Source organism: Fundulus heteroclitus, chromosome 8 (assembly GCF_011125445.2).
Source record: "Fundulus heteroclitus isolate FHET01 chromosome 8, MU-UCD_Fhet_4.1, whole genome shotgun sequence".
Classification (NCBI taxonomy): domain Eukaryota; kingdom Metazoa; phylum Chordata; class Actinopteri; order Cyprinodontiformes; family Fundulidae; genus Fundulus; species Fundulus heteroclitus.
Genome location: NC_046368.1, coordinates 19,495,229 through 19,516,107, shown reverse-complemented (window position 1 = coordinate 19,516,107; position 20,879 = coordinate 19,495,229). Strand labels below are relative to the sequence as shown.

Here is a 20,879-nt window from a genome sequence, read left to right as displayed (position 1 = left end):
TTAGATGGTTCTGTGATCACAGCCAAATAGCTTAGCAATTTCAAGAGCTTAAAAAAAGAGAAGCTGCCGAATAATTATGCGCACCTTGATTTAGGGTTTTGATCTTCCTAGGCCACCCCACCCCATCAATACACAGATACACTTCCGCTGCTTTGCTGAACTTCATGAAGAATTCAATATCAAGCTTGGAGTTAAAAAAAATAAATATTCCTAAGAATATCCACTTGCCTAAGAACTGTGCAAACAGTATAGTTATTTAAATGTGGCCCAATTTGTGCATCTCATACCGCAGTAAAACATGTGTACACAAACAATGTACAGATATTCAGAAAGTGGATAGCTGTTCTGTACACGTTCAACTGAGAGCGATAAACAAATGCTAACTGTTTACTTACATTGACCTGTGTTCATAAGCCACACTTAGACTGATTTACAAATGTATAAATGCCATTTTTCCCCCCTACAGAAGCTTTAGGTGTTTTAAGTACTTGTTGGGGAATGCATAAAGGCAGTGCAGGTTTATTCATATAGAAACCATTCATACACAAGGCAATTCATAGTTCTTTACAGAACGTCAAAGGGAAGACAAAAAGAAAAACCCGAATGTTTCTATGACTCCGTATGGCAACTCAAGCTAACTGCATCTAGCAGCTGTTTTCCCCTACATCCTACATATATAAGTTTGTCATTTGGAGCAAATCTTCAGCAATTTCTGTTCGCAGGAGGCAATAATATTGGAGAAGTCCGCATTTTGACTCGCTGTAAGACAAGGGAGCTGTCACATATTGGTCTGTGCAAAGACTTACAGCAACTTCAGAGGGCCCGTTCACTTGCTTACTAGCGATCCTGCACGTCCTCCAGGGGAAAAAGGGCACACTTTCACATTTGATAAGTGCTGTGTTAATGAGGAGGCTAAATCCTGCAGCTCTCGCTTCTAAACACGACTGTCAAGGCTGAGACCAACAAAAGTGCAGGAAAAAAAACTCATTAGAGAGATCTGGAAAGAAAGCTTTTCAAGCCTAGCTTTGTCATAATGTTGATGCATTAACACGTTTTAATGGCTTCACAGCACAGTTTCAATAGGAAGTCATTTCAAATCTGCTTTTTATTCATAAAAAGGGCAACAGATATGGGAGGCTGCCTGAAGGCCAGGGATATGACGCCAGAGCTGTTATAAACAGCAGCATCAAGCAAGGGGAGAAAGTGCTTGACATCAGAGACAGTGTAAATCAGTAATCACTGGAATAACATTCAAACTGATGCCCCCTTCTAGACTTTATAACCCCAGGGTTAAGTTTGTTGCTGCATACATAACAAAGTTCCCCCTTAACAGCAGACAGTAAGTAGATGGAAATGTCTCAGGAAGTTTCATTTACCTTCTCCAAAGCAGGTCAGACCTTAAAATTTTACCCTTTCTCAAAAAGAATATGGCCTCTTCAACCCAGTGTCATCCAAGGATATCAGTGTTTACACAAGCCTTTGAAGCAACTGTGCCATAATAGGCCTAATTATATTCAAGAAGGGAAAAAGTATTACTACTTCTGCTAAAACAACAAAAGTACGTTGATTATCAAACTTGGAATTTTAGTTATTTCTATTTAGACATAGACTCATTAAAATGTTTTGATTTGAAGCAGCACAGTGTAACTTTTAGCCACTAGAGGTGCTAGACCTGTAACTTCCAGGCTTAGTACCTCTGAAGACCCTTGGCAACACTGTACTGTCGGAAAATTAAACAGTCTCCCTCTGTAGTTTGGAATGTGATAGCAGACCACTTTGGACCAGCAGATTCAGAAGTCATGGACTTCTAAATTAAATCATACATCAGAGAACCAAAAAATATGTCTGATTTGGTAAGTGTCATGTCTGTTTTGTTTTGTCGTTACTGCAGTCTGAGCTCAAACTGCCGTAACATAGAATTGGTCATGTGAGCTAAAGCGGCGATTTAGGTCACATGACCCATTCAGCGATGGGTCTGACCCTCTGAAGTTAAATAGGCAAAATTTTGAGAAGGGCATCCTGCACTCAGCATCCATACAAGTGTTGTATATTGACATGAACAAATTATTTAATATCTCTCAAATTTATACGTGGGTCAAAACTTACATAGTGCTGCTTTAAGTCAGATTTAGCTAAATCACTAAGCATTTGTGCATTGTTATTTATTTATTTTAACAGATGCATATTGTGGGGAAACTTTTAAGAAAAAGTTTTAGTTTGGAGGTTTTACATCCGGGAAATATTTCCAAAGACCTGACTTTGTTTTTCTCGGACGCCAGTGGAAAATGTAGAAGCCTTCTCTCAGCCAGCTTACAGGCAGCTGAAGTGGGTCTACGTCATTGCAGACTGATTTTTACATCAGTGTAGATTGCTCTGGTAATGCTCATAAACTCTGCAAACATACAGCCTACTTTTTTTTACTTTGCAAACTGCTGAACTACGTGTTTTATAACTACACGGGTCTCCCACCTTTCATGCTGTTAGTCGATGACACTATAAAGTAGTAGCCAGTCTGGTGCAAGTTCGGGTGGCCTACCTTGTTCCTAAGCATCACGTTGGAGAGCTCAGCTTGACATTGTAGCTTTTAGATATGATGTGCTTATGGTTTGAAAAAGGATCCAATGGGTAAGTCCTCGTTCAGGGCTAATCAACCGGAAAATGTGCCGATTTCAGTCTCCGCGTGATTTTAATCTTTTGTTGTCTTTTTTTTTTATAACATAAGAAACTCCTTTATCGTCCCACAACTGGGAAATTTGGGCTTGACAGTGGCACAGACACAGACAGAATTACACACTAAATACATAATCAAAAAACAGCTAATTTAATCTGAAACTAGTTCTAAAGCAACAAAGAAGGAACATATCAGAAAGGCCAAAGAAAGTAAAACATACACCCAGAGTAAGTATTGCAGTTATTGATGATATAATAATATTACATGTTAATTATATGATAATTTAAACATTGCAATTAAACAGAGGAAAGACAGCAGATGACTTACACGACAATGTGAGAAAAATGTGCTATATACATGATTGCGCATCAAAACCTAAACATGTCACTTATTTCAGTTTGAGATTGGATCAACAAACAGCATGTTCTCTGATGCAATTGAGCACAGATAACGATTAGGGATCTATGCTTAATGCATAAATGGGATTTGCAAAACAACAATTTTCTTTTGGATATAAAACTACCATGTCACTCATGGAACATGCAGCACTTTTTTTTCTTCTTCTTTTATGATCAATGTTTATTACATTCTGTATATGTAGTCAGAGGATTTTATAATACAGTCCTTCCAGAAGAAAATTGGAATCAGCCCTAATTAGAAATTGTAGGCCAATAAAAACCTGATCTCCAACAGTCAGGTAACCCATTTGAGCAAGTCCCTGATCAGATTATTTCCTGAGAGCTGGAGCTGACACTGCTGCTCATAAACTCATAAACAAGAGGGACCTTACAAATCCAGCTCCACATGCTATTGTGTAGTTAAGGGCAGGTGCAGAAGATAAACTAATCAGGTCAACGGAGCACATGCCATTAGGGATTATACAAGCATACCTTTGATTTTTTTTCCCCCTGCTTTTGAGAAAATAGTTGTGGGGTCAGGTAGTTCCTCGCACAGTGAGAGCAGTGAGGGAAAGTAAACAGGTAGAACGAGGACATTAAGCTCGTAGGCTTGACAAGTACGCTGGCTAAAAGCCAGAGCTGCATCAAAGAAAAGTCATCCTTTCTCCAATGCCTTGCCTTGCAGTAACCCCCCCCCCCCCCCAACCCTTCTCTGTCTCCCCCTCTCCTCTCTCTGTCCTTGCAGAACGTGTCCTGGGGTAAGCAGTACTCCTATGCCCTCTTCAAAGCCATGAGCCACATGCTGTGCATCGGGTATGGCGCCCGGGCGCCCGTCAGTATGTCTGACCTGTGGATCACCATGCTGAGCATGATCGTGGGCGCCACGTGCTACGCTATGTTTGTGGGCCATGCTACTGCTCTGATCCAGTCCCTGGATTCCTCACGCAGGCAGTACCAAGAAAAGGTAAGCGTCATGTGGTCGCATACAGGAACCATAATGCTTAAAATCTAAAAGTAGATTGGTCTTGCTTGATTTGCATAATACCAGACGTCTAACAAATGGGTTACACGGTGTGAGGCCTACAGTAAGATAGTAGAATTATCAGGTATTAGCTTGGATGGTTGGCACTTTTTAAACTGCTTAAGATTCTGCTCTTTGGAGCAAAACCTAAATTATCTTTATTCTCAGTTGCTCTCAGATTATACAATCCAGAATAATGACCAGAAAAGAGGATTCCTTTCCCCACAAAGCAGATAAATATAAGGTCTTTCGGGTCAGAATTGGATTTATAAAGGGCTGGTTTGTCAGACGTTACCTTATCCTTTTCTTTCCTTTAGTTTTCCCTATTACATCATTATGGGGTTTTTTCCGCATGGAGAGTGATTATTTCGCATTTTACCCAGCCACCATCTGTGATCATCCTGAGGGGCCTGGGCTTCTCCCAGAACAGCCAGCAATGCCCCGATGTGCTCCGGGTCTGCACACGAGACGCCAAGTTTAACTTCCATACTTCCCTGTTTTATACTGCAGAAATCTATTTACCGTGCTGTACATCCGACTGTGTACTGGTGGGGATTAAAGTCCTCTAAGTTGAGTCATGTCAGGACATGCGTATGATTAAAACAAAAAGCTGAACTTTACCTTATGCTGCAGCAGCACTAATGCCAGCTTAGACAAACTGATTTGCCCGCCATGTATTTCATTTATTTAATTTAAAATAGTTTTTTTTTTTTTCAAGAACAAAGCTTTCATTGAAGGACTGTGAAATAAGTGAAAGCTCGAGTTACAGAAATCTCTGAAAAGATAAAGGATCTGCAAATATTCAGATTTTGGAAATCAAGATATTCCAAAAATAATATTTTTGCTGGTGCAGTTTAATATTTTTATGTGACTCTCAGTTTTATATGTTGCCATAAACACTTGAATGATCATACCAGTGATAAACCTCTCCAGTCTTCATTTAGCATGCTATAAAAGTCTCCCACAAGGGCTCAGAAGAGGAAAAGGTTAAATGATTTTCTGTCTATTTCAGACAGGATTCTCGGATATCCGATCGTCATTTATAAGATACTGCAGCATGTGGAATTAGAGGTGCTATAATTAGATGATTAGGGAAATCAATGTGTAGTTCTTTTGATTTTCATTCAATAATAATAGCCACTTTGAGCCTTCTTAAATTTTGTCTTGCCCTCAAATTGGTGTTAATTGAGAACTCCTGATGAGATCAGTATTAGCCTAGATAGGAATAAACTGACTTATGCATCAGTATGAATCAAATGTTAAATTTCCCCTTTTTACTAAGAAAATCTAACTGTTGAATATGTGGAATATGTTTTCCCCACCTATTGCTGTTTCTTCCAGTTTTTGTGTTTAGCTGGAACAGCACGCAGCAAAAAGGAAAAACTAGCTTGCTATTCTCATATGAAATTGATTGTAAACTATAAACAAATCAGAATTGCAGAGTTAAATAGATAAGCTACGTTTTGGAATAATTCATGTATACATGTTACAAGCTTTGGAATGAAGTTTTCTTTCTGCACATAAGGTTGGTTAAACTTTAAAACATAATTCATACAATGCATTTCAACATGATATGATTTGATTGGATACTGTACAGTAGAGTATGATACAAAATGTATAAAACATTACAATACATTTTGATATAGTACAGTTTCTTTGACCATTTGATATGCCACGGCAAGATATGATTTCACACCATGAGCTACAGTATGATACAGTTTGACATGACACTATACATTGTTAAACTATTTGATAAAATACAGCACACTACAATATGATTTGACACAATATGTCTCTGTAATACACTGTTCAATTTAATTGATTCAATGAATTTTCTTTTCTATTTTTGGTATTTGGAAATTATAAGAATAAAGAAATAAACTCCTACATAAAAGTGAAGTCTTCCCCCTTGTGTTAGAATGAGGAATGTTAAGCAGCTTGTAAAGCTATACTTTGGTATCGGTTTCACAATAAGGACATTTTAAAAGCAAAGTAAATATATATAATTATTATCAGAACTTTGAAATATTCTCATTATATTTTGACTTTGTTCTGGTAATATTATTACCCAATTCAGCACAGTATGATTCTATAACATATATATGATATGATATAACATGCAAAATGATTTGATTCAATACTATACAGTGTGATAGGATATGCTATGATTTGAAATAATACAATGAAAAAATAACAATATAGTACATACAATATGCTGTAAAACTATTCAATACAGGAAAATATGATGGGGTGCAGTATAGGACAGTATAGTACAAATCCTTAACTCTTTAATACCTGCAATTTAAGAAAACAACAACCGATTTCAAGATTATCTGTTTATTAGTTGCAGACTCATTGTGCTGATTTGTGCAATAGCACAAACACAAATGCTAAAGTGATACACATTATCTTTCCCCTTGGGAGGCTGTTACCATAATTCAGATCAGCAGAGTCACCTTGGCTGTAACTATAACAGGACATGCTAAAATACCAGTTCATTAATTTACACCTTGCTTATAAAAGCATTTAGATGGTTTCAATTTATTCCAGCACGACGGCCTGACCTTGCCAGACGCTTTCACGGTCGATGCAATCTAAAAAAGCACTCTTTGCTGCGTTTGGCGCGGCTCCACAGAGCTGTTTAACATGCCACTTAAAACTGGTCATTACTGTATGGTTGCAGGGCTTTTGCCAGAATGTTTTTTTTTTTTTTTTTCTGAAGAATCCCTCGTATGCATTCCCTAGAAGCTTAATCTTAAAAATGGAAACCTAAAAATGTTGATCCTGCCAGTACAAATTCACTGCACTTGAGTAAAAAAAAAATAATAATTTGAACATTTACTGTAGTCAGCTAAAGGCACGCCACAGAACACTGAGAAACAGCTGCCCACAGCAAACGACTCTGGAGTTTGAAGTTACTGAATTAGTGACATGTCTCTTGCTCAAGTGTGTGATGTGCATCTGCTTCATAGCAAATAGTCTTAATCTGCCCCCCCTACTCCCTCCGCCCGTTTTACCTACCATCTTAACAGCCCCCCGGGCATTGAACTCCTAGCTTTGAGGCTGTGAATATGCCTTGTTTGTGGGAGCAGAAACCCCAGTGTGTGGCCAGGTTCAGCCAGGGCTGATTTGCTGCATGGCTGTGCATATCAGTGAAGCAGGATGAGGAGCAGCAGGGATGAGTTCAGGGTGCTGAGCCTCTAGTCATTACATCTATCTCTGCCACAGCTGGGGGGTGGGGGAGTGGAGGAGGTTGGAAACGTGGATGCAAAGATGGATGATGTGAAAAAGCTTGTTACAAGTAATTTTATAGCAGATGACATTTGTGACAAGGATGTGTTGGGAAAGCGTGACCTAAATACTCATTGTTCTTAAAGGTTCCCTTAAGTTGTTTAGTACAACTTTACAAAAAAAAAAATATATATATTACTTACAAAAAAGATGATCATGATTCAGAGAGGGGGAGAAAAACAGAGTTAGCACTTTTAGTGGAGAGGAGTCAGAGAGATTGTTGGAGGGGAGAGAAGGAAATGAGGGAGTAAAGTATGCATGATATTAACACACCCCTGCTGGGATGTCATGGTGCTGAATCACTTCAACCCAGAGGACATCTGTGTCATTCAGCTGAGGAAGGCAGAAGACCACACTGCTGCCTATATTTTACACAAACAGGATACTATTTTTTTAGCAACTTGAAGCACCAACTAAACAAGGGGAGGACAGCAGAGAGATGGACTTCTGTAAGAACTAAATGACCAATGGATGAGATGGGTTTTGTCAGTTCTGCAACTTATTTACTTCATTACCGATCTCCAACAGTAGCTTTATCTACTTAAAGCTAGATTTAAGAATTATAAATGCAACATTAAGCATTTAGCAGCTGATTTCTGGTCTATGTTTTTTGCATAGCTTTGACCAGACAATTTTAGCCAATTCTTTTTTCTTTCTTTTTTTTTTAGAACTATGACATAAGAAGGCATAGGAACAGCATTCAAAATATTTTGTAAGCCTTCTTGCTAGATGTGGTCATTCATTATTTTTATCAGGAGCTGAACTTCCTACTTCACCTGCGAGAGAGAAGTCACTAAAATAGGATTTCATTCAGTCAACAACATTATGAGCGGTCTCAGTGTATATTCCTGGATGATGTTAACCAACAGGAAGTTAAATTTCAACAAGGAGGCAAACGCTTTCAGATCCTGCATGCTCCTTACGAGACAGGGACTGAAGATCAAAAGGGTAGAACAACGTAATTTTTCTGCAATATGCTCAGCCTTCCTGTTATCTGCTGAAAATGTTGCTCTCTCTCAGTCTTTCTTGCAGCCTGAATAAACTTCAGGCATGATTTGACATGAAATTATAGTTTTTCTTTTTTAAATAGCTCCTTACATCCATGTGTTTTGTCTAATTTCATATTTAAACACTTCACTGATACTGAAATAGCATGTTTAGAGTCTTTGTAACTCTGTAACAGCGTCCACTATGAAGAGTGTTAAGGGTAGCAATATCTGTTGTCGCTTACCTCTTACCAAAAAAAGGTCAGATTTTCCCAATTCTGTTTAGTCAGAGCTCATCAAGCAGAAAATCATCATATTCTGATCATTAGTCGTGTATCTGTACTTAAATGATTATGTTAAGCAGCAGGTCAGGCTGATAATAATTCAGATTTGCCACTTTCACCCAACTCCTTGTCCCAACTTGCTTAACTGACTCAAATTGGCCAGCTAGAGCCGCGGTGGACACTATCCAGCATCAACTGTGTGAACTCAAAATAAATCAATTTCCCACAAACAAAACCCTGCTCCCTTATCACCTTTCTGCAGCTGGGCGAGGGAATCAATAAAGGGGGGCATTGTGACTCAAGTGTCTTCTCTCTCGCTGACAAAATTCATTTTGTAGGGCCGGTTGCGGCACACTGGTCAAAGAGCTTGCCACTGGCCTGAGCTACCACCCTCACAGCTGCTGTCTGCTCTCCCCCACTGCTCTGCTATGATTACCCAGGGGAGTGTGAGAGACGCTGTTTATTTTCAGCTGTCTGGGCTGTGGACTGGATGGGAAGATTGTGTCTGTCGCAGATCTGTATTTTACTATATTTAAAACTATATTTTTGGCTTTCCCTTGTTTTTTTCCCCTTTTGATTTTTATGAGACCTGTATTAAAATGTGTTAGGAGATTTTTTAAATGAATTTGATAGCGTAAGAACTTCATTGTTTTATTCCATGTTCTAAGGCCATTGGGTTTCCATAGTCTTCTTGCACTGCTCCTGTTGGCAGGTGCAACGTTTTGCCAGAAAATTGTTCTTCGAACATTTGTACATGTTTATCCATCTGATTCAATGAGATTAGCCTACTCTATTCTTTCTGTATCTCAATGACGACCTCTCTGGCCTCTAAGAAATTAGAATAGATTGTCACTTTTAAAGAAACCCGTAGTGGTCCTGAAAACAGCTACATGTGAAGTTTTATTTCATCTAATATTGGAGGTGAATTCGTCTGTTGGTAACTCTAACCCAGTAGTGGGCACAGTTGCGCTAATCCAGAAACAGATAATTGTGGAACTATCATTTCGTTCAGCGCATTATTGTTCTTGCTAAGTTTAGAAACTGCGGACCAGTTCGCCTCCACTATATTGGGCTTCGATACCCGTAAGTACACTAACAACGTTCACAGGATATTCAGCAGGCGTTTATGTTCCTGGCCTGCCTCAAACTACACATCCACACATACTTCTCTACAGCAGTAGCAGTCACAGCTCCACAAAAAACATTGTGAATAGTTGAGCTGTTTTCTTCTTACCTTTTTTTTCTTGTTATAATGCAGTCTTATTGTCAGCTCCCATTGCTCAACAACACAACAACCTGTGTAACGTCATCCGTTATGTGCGCATGCACTTTGGGGTCTTGAACTGTTCAGACAGAAGTCTGATGGTGGTCACATTTAATACGTAGTGGAACCAAGTTTTCTGAGTTTATTACCTGTGCCGCATGAGGCGCAAGGAGACTGGACTCGTCGCTGGGCTTTTGGGTCACCATGTGGCTCACCAGGACTCGTTTATTTTTCAAACACTTCTGTACAAATTACAGTCTCTTCATATATACTGGTTACAAAGGGCCTCTGTAGTACAGTATGGTGGGTTGCCTGTTGGACTTGTTTGTTTTCGTAGAGCTGGTTGCTTGTTTCTCTTGCAAGAACTGGCAACAGGCTTCCAGCCCACACCCGCACCCACACCATACTTTAAATATTGATCCAGGAATTATTTCTATGTTATATGGTAATAGCGGGTGATCTGTCTCTCCTGGATGATGTCACAGCTAACAGAATGTCAGACCAGGTGTACCTACTGTGAAGAAAAAACAGAGAGAGAAAACAAAAAGTTAAAAGTTGAAATAACACACAGAAAAATAGATCTTGATGTCCTCCTGCAGCCTAAGCCTATAGCAGCATAACTACAGAGATAGCTCAGGGTAACCTAAGCCACTCCACTATAAGCTGATAACTAAAATATTCTACTTTTAGAGACCTTAGGAACCACCAGAAGACCTGAAGTCTGAGAGCGAAGTGCTCTGTTAGGAACATACGGGGTAATCAGACCTCTGATATATGATGGAGCTTGATTATTAAGGGCTTAATACATGAGGAGAATTTTAAATTCTATTCTTGATTTAACAGGAAGCCAATGAAGGGAAGCTAAAATTGGAGAAATATGATCCCTCTTGTTGATTTTCATCAGAACTCTTGCTGCAGCATTTTGGATCAGCTGAAGATTTTGAACTGCATGTTGTGGACTTCCTGATAGTAAAGAAATACAATAGTCCTGCCTTGAAGTAACAAATGCATGGACTAGATTTTCAGCATCACTCCTGACAGAATATTTCTAATTTTGGCAATATTTCGTAGGTGAAAAAAGGAAACTCCGGAAACCTGTTTATTATGACATTTAAATGACATGTCATGGTCAAAAATAACACCAAGGTTTTTTTCTTTATTACCAGAGGCCAAGTTAATGCCATCCAGATTAAGTGATTGCTTAAGAAGTTTATTTTTTGAGGACCTTGGAGTAAAGATTACAACTTCTGTCTTGTCAGAATTAAAAAACAAAAAATTCAACGTCACCCAGGTGTTGATGTCATCAAGAGATGCTTGTAGTCAACGTAATTGATTTGATTCGTCCGGATGTATTGATAAATATAGCTGAGTGTTATCGACATAACAGTGGCAATTAATCCCATGCTGTCTGATAATTTTACCAATCGGAAGCATATATATTCTAAAGACAATTTGAAGTGACCCTAGAGTTCTAAGAAGATTTATTATTAACATGAACAACCTGGAATCTGTCAGACAGATATTTAAATCAGCCTAATGCTTTTCCCGTAATCCCTACAGTATGTTGAGGTGTTTCTAAGAGAATACTGTCTTTGTCTAATACTGACTAGGGCAACAACAACAACATGGTATGAGTTCATTTTGATCTTTTCCTATAATGAAAAAAAAATAAAATTTCTGCCATGGCTATTCTGTCCTAACCCTAACAAACTAATGTCACTGTGACACTTGGTTTTCAGCCACTCCCTCGCAACGTCCTTGAACTTTTGCAGACTTTCTCACACTACTTCCATGCATTTAAATGTATTTTGTTGAGAACTGTAGAATAGATATAGACAGTTGTACATAATTGGGAAGTGGTAGAAGACTTATACATACCCCTACATCAAATCCTGGTCAAAGGACACCTAATTAGTAAATAGTTCATCTGTTGTTAGTATTTGTTTTTAAAGGAGCTGTGACGTTGGCTAAATGAAACACTTGACATCAAATCTGATATTGTAGAAACACATGTAAGGTGTTCTGAAGGACAAAACAAGGATCCTGTACAGTTGTTTGGTCCCAACATAATCAGCTGCAACAAAACTCCAGATCGTGGTGCATCCAATCCTGTGGTTTATTGTGGAGAAGTGGCTTATGGAAGCTGTTTACAAAAAACGTCCACTCTGTCTGCTTAATATTCTCGTCCTTCCTGTTGCAGACAAACACAGATACAAAACCACAGGATTAAAGTGGATAACGAAAAGGTCTTTTGCAATCTTTCGATTGAATCTGACTTTGTAAAGTGCCTCGAGATGTCACGTGTTGTGAATTGGCACAATATAAATAGAATTGAATTGAATCTAATGGCCATTTTCATTCACTGAGTCAAATCTTTTAGCTCGGTTTCTTTTGAATAGAGCTCAGCTAATCACTTCTACATATTAATTATCTTGTGAGACAAAAGGTTCTAACAATGCTATGAAGCCATAAACAATTAAATTCTTTTTTATGCATTAGTTAAGTTATTTTACATACAAAGGGGACAGTGTGGTCACTGAATGTCTGGGGGAAAAAACTGAAGATTGTTCAAAATGTTATATTCTCATTATTTGATATTGTCCTGTGAATGCAAACAAATCAGAGCAAAATAGAAACAATATGTAGAATATGTTAGCAACCTGAGATGGCTGAGGAAATATAGGTTTAGGACACTAATATTTAATGGTGCAATAATGATTTAACATTATTCTATTAATTCCACTCTACAAATATTCAGAAAATATATATGGTCAACAAAAGCAGAAGACCAAAAGAATAAAAATACAATTAAAAGACTTCTACTACTAGTACAACAAAGTTTTTTTTTTGTTTTAAAGAAATGTTTCAAGATCCTGTTTAAAATGTCCATAACCTGTGACGCCCTGTGACAAGGAGAGCTTTCTATAGTCTTACCATTAACTTTATAAGAAAAAGTAGGTAGAATATTTAATCAAATTTGCACCACAAACATTAGTTTTCAGTTAGTTTTATTTGTTGTAGAGTCTGCCTTGTTAATTTAGTGCTAGGTTAGGCCAGGTTATCAGAGCTGCTACCTTGGTCTGACATAGCCCTCGGTCTGTTCCTGTTCCTGCGTTCCTTCACCACCTGCATCGCTCTCTTTGTGCCACTCTCTCCCCACACACAACCAGGACGTGGCACTGTGACTCAGTGAGAGCACAACTTGTCCTCGTTACAGGGGCACAAAAGTACACCGTGGGACGACTATGCTTTATGCGACTTTGCTTTTGATTCAAAGTCTACTTTGAAATGACATTTATCCACATGCATATTTTAGCAAAATGTGATGCCAAATGAAATGCAAAGGATTACAGTGACGCTGTTTAATCTGTCTGAACTGAAACATGTGCCTTTTATTTTGTTTTTTTGTTTTTTTCAGTATAAGCAAGTGGAGCAATACATGTCCTTTCACAAGCTTCCAGCCGACATGCGGCAGAAAATCCATGACTACTATGAGCACCGCTATCAAGGCAAGATTTTTGATGAGGACAACATCCTGAGTGAACTCAACGACCCACTCAAGGAGGTGAGACAGCCTCACTGATGAAACACGGGAGTGAATTCATGCTTTGACCCCATATCATTTTCTTTTGATAGAGGTTTTAAATTGTATTTTAGCATAGTCTAAAAAAAAATACACTGAAAAGCGTTTGTGAAAGATGGTGTCACATTGTTTTAGTTTGGCAGAGGGAAATAATAATCTACAGACGAGCTGAGAATTTTAATTTGTCGAAAACTTAGGTATTTGATTGAAAGTCTACAAAGGTGTAAAAATAATCTTTACAGCAGCAACATGTAAAATAATATTGAAAATGTCTGTATAGTTTGGGACCAGTTTCATATCTGAGCTCCTCATATTAGTTACTCTACCCCATGAGTAATCCGGAGTGCAGGAATGTTGGGAGGAAGAAGAATAAAAAGCAAAGCAAGCAATGGCCCTTAGTACCATCTTTCTTCTAGCCTCATTAAGTCACCATGCAGAATCGAATGCTGTTGTGCGGTTCTGCTATGTGGTTCCAGATGTTTACGAGGTAAGGAAAGTGATTCAAAGATGTAACACACATATATTCTGCAAGGGTAGTTCAGTGTTTGTAAAAAAGCAGAGTGAAAACCTGCGTACAGACAAGAAAGACTGTAATTTTCTGAACTGAACAGAAAAAACAAAAAACAAAAAAAAAAACGTTTGATATTGGAAATAGGCTAACATTAATCATTTGCCATCCTGTGATTAAGATTTTATTTTCAAGCTCCCAGATGATGCATTTATGTTTCAAAATGTATCCTGTGTTGTTCAGCTCCACAGTTGCACTTATTTATGGAATATTGAAGTAGCCTGTTTTTATATGGGGTAAGTTATTTTTTTTACAGCAATGTTAGTGTCAGGGGCTTTGAATAATGTGCAGTGTTAGATTTATGACAGATAGATGATTCTTCATTATGAAGTTTGGCTCTGTGGTCATATTTAAAAAGGGGTTGGTGGAGCATGGTTTTTTTAGTTTCCTTAACCAGGAGGACAATCATCTAAATTTGACGCTTCTTTTAACCTTTTCTAACCAACTGTTTATAATAAAGTGTTGTTTTTTTATATAAATTTCTGCTTTTCAGGTAAAGAATGGTTTTATTTATTACTTGTTGTGAAGTTACAAATGCAATGTGAGCCAGTGCAGTAAAACCTTCTGTCCAAACCAAAATCCTTCCAAGGGAAGCAAATAAAAATGCCCTAACTTTAAATAAAGACTGCATTGAAATGTGATATTTCATCATCACACGAATAACAGAAGATGTGGTGTAATTGTAGGATCCTGTGGCCCATACCTAAATCGCATTGCAGTTTTTCTGTTGTTTTTTTAAGTCTCAAGCTGCTGATCTTTACAACGAAAATCATACAGTCCCTCTCTAATTATGAATTTGTTCAGCTATCTTTTCAGTAGGGGTGGCCAATAACCCAATAATAAGGTACGCCAGGCTATCAATATACATTTTTTTTAAAACCTGTCATTTAAATTTCTGCGAATAGGATGTGGGTCATGCTAAATATGTTTTTTTTTGTGCATTAAGAGTGTGATTCCTGTTTGCTCTTGTGGTGGCATGTTGTGTGATAGTGTAACTTTTAACAACAGCTTTGAATGTCTTTTGGGAAATACCTGCAGTCAGGATACTCCACAGGCATCAACACTCCCTCCTCTGTGACGATCCTGCAGAATATTTGCACGCCTTATTGACATTTACATTGTTCACCCAAATAAAGACCTAACTCAACCATCATATCACATGTGGGCCCAATTTGCTTTAGCTAAGTAGGCATTTGCAGTATGTGTGGGACCTGCTTGGGTTAGTGATATATTACCAATTCACAGCCACTGGGCCCCCTATTTAGGTTGTAGTGGGTCTGAAATGGGCATTCATGACTTCTGCTCAAATTGGGCAATAAATGAAGGAACCTTTTGGGTCCCACCTGTAAAATCTATGTAGGCTACTAACTTGGGGATTCTATGTAACCATCAGACAATCCTATCTGGGACCATCTTTAAGCCAATTTTCAACCCATATAGGGCCCATATCTACTGTACATAAACATTGGGTAGGAAGTGTCTTCATTGTTTAGGTTCTGTGAATCATATCAGCCAGATTTGGTGTTTAAAAGCCATACTATGTCCTTCCCTCACATGAGATTGGATACCTAACACAAAGTTTTGTTGGCAAATTTTGTGTTTCTAAAACCATCAAATTCAGGAGGTGCAGACAAATTGCTCAGCCGAAAATTAGGTTATTCTTTTCAATTTGAAGAATATGGACTATCCTAAAATGCAAAATCAACAAATCCACTTAGTATAATTTTCCTTGTCATTGCTTAATAGCACTGTTCGAGGTCGGCACATGACAACTGAGAAAATCTGCCAAGCTCTCAAACATTCCTTGGAAAATGAATTACTAAAATAAAACCCTCTTTCAGGGAGTAAAGCACATTTGGATTGGTGGGCTATCCTTTCCTAACTATGCTGGTTGTGGATATGGACCTAATATGGAAGTATTTTATATAATGTGAGACTTAAACTGTTTCCATAAGTGAATAAGTCAACTTGTTGCAAACAGGTGATCCATCACAGAGAACTTAAAAAAAAATCACCTTTGGTGTTGCATTCAAGGACAGGCGCAAAACGCAACATGTAATCCCTGTTAGTCGATAGAAAAGATCACATTACAGCAGCTCTCAGTTGCTCGGCGAAGCAACAACACTGGATAAAACACAACAAGCTAAATGGAGAATCAGCATTTGGGAAGAATAAAGGAAAATCTTGTTTATAACAATGTAGAACTTTAGAAAATGCTAAATCAAAGGGATCTGACGTTATTGAAGAACACAATAAAACAGAAAAATGTTACACAAGACATTCCGATGGAAAAAAAAAGGCAAACATTTCATAAGAATACAAAACCAGAAAGAGAAATCTCATAATGTGGTTTAGGAAATATGTGTTCCTAGAAAATGCTAACGTTTTATTTTGCTTCACTATAGGGATGTTTAGGATGTTTTCTGACCTTCAGAGCAGTTTTCATGCAGGTTAAAAAGTCAAAATTTATCTTCATCTGTCCAGAGTTGTCATGTTCCATAATGGATTGCGGTGAACTGCAAATGCAGTGTCTTATGGCTTTCTTTCAACAAAGACCTTTTTAAAACCATTCTTCCATTAAGGCAAGAAGTGTGAAGGACGCACCTAATAGTTACCTCAATCCACAGATTCTTTTACTTGAGCTGTGGATCTCTTTGTTGGTACTAAAAATCAATTTCCTGCAACCAATGATTTAAATTAATATCATAACACTTTCAAATATGATTACACAAACGGTTGTTCAAACATAATGCAATGCAAACTGGAAATTCTTGGATCCTTCATTTATATGATATGAGAAAATAACAACAGTCTTTTGTAGTTCAGTAATCTTAGCCCAAAGCTTCAAAACTCAACATGAAAAAGCTTTAGCAAGCTCATTAGGCCATGGCATTTAATTTTGCTGCATACTGAAGTCATTGTGCCCCACTCATCCATGCATTCTAACAGTTCATTGATGTAAATTGATGTTATTGAGAAAAATATTGATTAATTATAGTTGTCACATTTTATTAAATTTAGCCCGTTTTTCATGTGGGTTCAAGTGTAAAGCTAGGTAAAATTGGATGAAAAACTAATTTAAAAAGCATATTAATTCCCATATAGTGGAATTTGTCGATTTAGTGCAGAATTTCTTATTAAACATTTATTTGTTAAGACAAAATTAATTTTGTTAGTCATTTTTCTGCATTTATGAGAAAATAACTTTCACCCACGTTCTAAGATGGATGGATGGATGGATGGATGGATGGATGGATGGATGGATGGATGGATGGCACAAACCACAACCTTTAAAATATGTAGGGTAGTTCAAGGCAGATTAGTTTCCAGCACAATCTAAGGCAGTCATTGTCTGAACTGCATCTCCATGCAAGTATAGTGGTATTAATAAATAACAAACTTATTTCCATGGGCTACATATCTAAGCTCACTTTTGGACATTGTGAAAAATGTCAGTGGTCAATACGAGGGAAATAAAACCCTGACAGCCACATGACAAATCTTTAAATAGGCATAGCCAAAGATTTATTCCCAGACAGGAATGCTGGCCGGCTATGAAAACTACTTACTGTCTAATTCATTAGTTCTGGTGCATGATTGAGGTCAGAACCCGGTGGCATTTGCTGACAAACACATCTGAGGCTGTGCTAACATTCTTTTCCTTTTGCACTCATGTAAGCCAGCAAACATTGCAGAGATTGGTTATCTTCCTGTTAACGTCCCGTTGTCACTGGGGGGAGAGTTATCACTCATGTGGGGTCAACAACACGTCGCTGCGGTTGCCAAGTGCCCCAGCCTTCCATCTGCACAGCAACAGAGATGCAACGGACAAACAGACAACAAGCTCCTAATCTCCTGCTGCGTTTGAGGGGACAGGATGAGACCGGCGAGATGGCTCGTAGCCGGCACCAGAGGGCAAACTCATCAGGATCTGATTTATGTGCCAAAAAGTTTGCACTCATGAGAGATACAGGAAGTGCTTTGCATGTATTAAGCCTAAATCAGCACCGTGTGTCCAATTTCATTTGTGTTTGCAGATAACGGTTCAGAGATGAAAGGTTGGAGGGGAGGGGGGGGAGGGGGGGATTTTGAGTCGCTCCACCTAACTGCTGCATTTTTCCCTCTATGTTTAGGTGGAAATAAGTGAATTATTTATGGCACGCACCCATCCGCTTCATCAAACACTTTTCCTTTTTTTCCTCCGGCAGGAAATTGTCAACTTCAACTGCCGCAAGCTTGTGGCCACCATGCCGCTGTTCGCCAATGCCGACCCCAACTTTGTGACAGGGATGCTGAGCAAGCTGAAGTTTGAGGTGTTCCAGCCTAACGACTACATCATCAGGGAAGGCACGGTCGGGAAGAAGATGTACTTTATTCAGCACGGCGTCGTTAGCGTCATCACCAAGTTCAACAAGGAGATGAAACTGACTGATGGATCCTACTTTGGGGGTAGGAGCTTGCTTTTTTTTTTTTTTTTCTAAACACACAGAACAATGCAAACAGGAATTACATGATCCTGTCAGGCTGTTCAGAATCCAACGTATATGTGTACATGTGACATGCTTAGATAGAAAAGCCGACTAAGGCTTATGTTTGATGCCGTTGGAAGTTATTGTAGATTCTCAATAACCAGTGTCAGCTGGTTCTGTGCTTACATAATCTCTCATCTGGTTGCTGGAGTGGGCCAAGGCACGGATCAGGCATCCCTTAGGACACACACAGAGGTCCCTCCCCCATGCTCACCCTCGCATGCAAGAACTCCTCGCCTCCTCCAAGCATTCTCGCTGGATTTACTTAACACTAACCACTGAAAACTATTCTCCTTAAAGTCAAGAGCACCTTGCTGTTCTCATCCTGCAGCTCTGCTTTAAATCTCTAATCTTCATCCTCTACAAGACGCTCAAGATATCATTATGTCTTTGGATGTCACTTGTAATTTCATTCCAGGTTGTTTGCGCTGCCGAAATTTACATGCAGGCATCGCTGTGTCTTCTTGAACGCAAAGCAAAGTTTACTATTTTAGGCCATCTCGCATTTTTTTTTTTTATCTCTTGAGTTCACCCCTGCTATGGGAGGAGGGTAAGAAGTCTAAGAATACCTTCCCTTTGGTGTGTCTGTTGAATGCACTGTGTGCCTCGTTGACGAGCTAAAGGAGGCAGAAAATCAAAAAGGAATCAAGAAGTCTCCCTGTTGAATAATCCAAGACCATTATTCTGTTCCAGGACCTCCTCTAAATGTATCTACACGTCTGCTCAGAAGAAGAAAAAACAGTGCCTTGGAACAGTCTTGAACTTGTCCACGTTTTTTTGTCATAAAATGTCCACTAATTTCAACGTATGTTACTGGTAGTGCATTTGATAGATTACCTATAAGTAGCGCATCATTGTAAAGGGAAAGGCCATGTGATTTTTTTATTTTTTTTATTAAAAAAGACCTGAAAACTGTGATGGACAGTTGGTATCAAGTTTCCCCTGAATCAATAAACAACCTTCCATGACAATTACAGCTGCCAGACTTTCAGTGTACATCTCTGCCAGCTTTGCACGGCTAGAGTTTTATTTTCTCTACAGATTTCTTCTTCGCTAAATAGCTCAGGCTCAGTTAGATTTGATGGAGTGAACATCAGTTTTCAAGTCTTGTTGCAGATTCTCATTTTTGAGCTATTCGATACACAAATAAGCTTTGATTCAAACTATTCCCCATCTCAAGCTTTTTGCAGCCTCTGAAAGGTTTTCCATGTATTTAGCTCTACCTATATTCCATCGGACCAACATCCTCTTTCCTGCTGAAGAAAAGCATCCCCACAGAATGACGCTGCTGCCAAAATGTTTCATGGTAGTGGTGATGGTCTGTTCAGGGTGATAATGTTTCACTACTCACAGTGTTTAAACATTCAATTTTGACCTCATCTGTTCAAAGCATCTTCTACAAGTCATCCATGCCTCCTGGATGGCTTGTAGCAAACTGCCAACAGGACTTCTTGTAGTTTTCCTTTAACAAAAGCTTTCTTCTAGCCTCTCTTCCATAAAGCTCAGATTAGTGGAGTGCAATGCTAATGCTTATCATCTGAACAGATTCTCCCACCTGAGCTATAGAAGTCTTCAGCTCCTCCAGAGTGACTATGGGCCTCTTGGCTGCTTCTCTGACCAATGCTCTCCTTGCCCCGCCTATCAGTCTGGGTGAACAGCGATGTCTTGGTAGGTTTGCAGCTCTTCCACACTGTTTCCATTTTGATGAAGCTTGTTCACTTATGTTCCCTAGTAAAACCTCTGAGGATCTGTTGGTCCAGCACTTAAAATCCAAATAAAACATGCGTAAGTTTGGGTTTGTAACGTGACACAACGTGAAAAAGATTCAAAGGGGTATGACTACTTTAACGTTGTTTTTGGAGGATTTACTCTTTGTGCGAGTCAGGGACCATCTGGTGTTGCTCTTGTAGAACAAAAGCCGTCGGAAACTAATAGCATAATGATGAGCGGGACATTTTCGGGGGACAGCAGGTCGTAAAGCACCTTCAGCCATGGTCATTACTACACCTGCACACTGAAATAATATCACCTCCGGGCCAAGGTGGATGGGATTACATATTACTATCACACGGCTCGGGAGTGAAGTCATTGTGTGGCTGCAGGAATAATACAGCATGATGCTAGAACAACGACAGACAGCAGACGAGAATCCCCTTTGGGCTTCGGTGTCTTAGTCATACGAGGCTTACCCTCCGCGCTTTCTCAGGAGGGAAGCTGGTTGCCACAAGTGTATATGTGACACATGACGTGATGGTAAATTATCCGCAACGCTCCAGGAGTCAGC

At 38.9% G+C, this 20,879-nt stretch overlaps 1 protein-coding gene across 2 annotated transcripts in view; it reads left to right on the top strand.

Moving 5' to 3' along the window:
- The window catches only part of LOC105930685 (potassium/sodium hyperpolarization-activated cyclic nucleotide-gated channel 1), a 126,823-nt gene that overhangs the window by 88,117 nt on the left and 17,827 nt on the right, over positions 1-20,879 (top strand). For both annotated transcript variants that reach the window (XM_036140290.1, XM_036140291.1), the window contains exons 4-6: positions 3,815-4,033; positions 13,334-13,480; positions 18,275-18,515. In XM_036140290.1, coding sequence (XP_035996183.1) covers positions 3,815-4,033; positions 13,334-13,480; positions 18,275-18,515 — 607 coding nt within the window. The remainder of the gene's footprint in view (positions 1-3,814; positions 4,034-13,333; positions 13,481-18,274; positions 18,516-20,879) is intronic.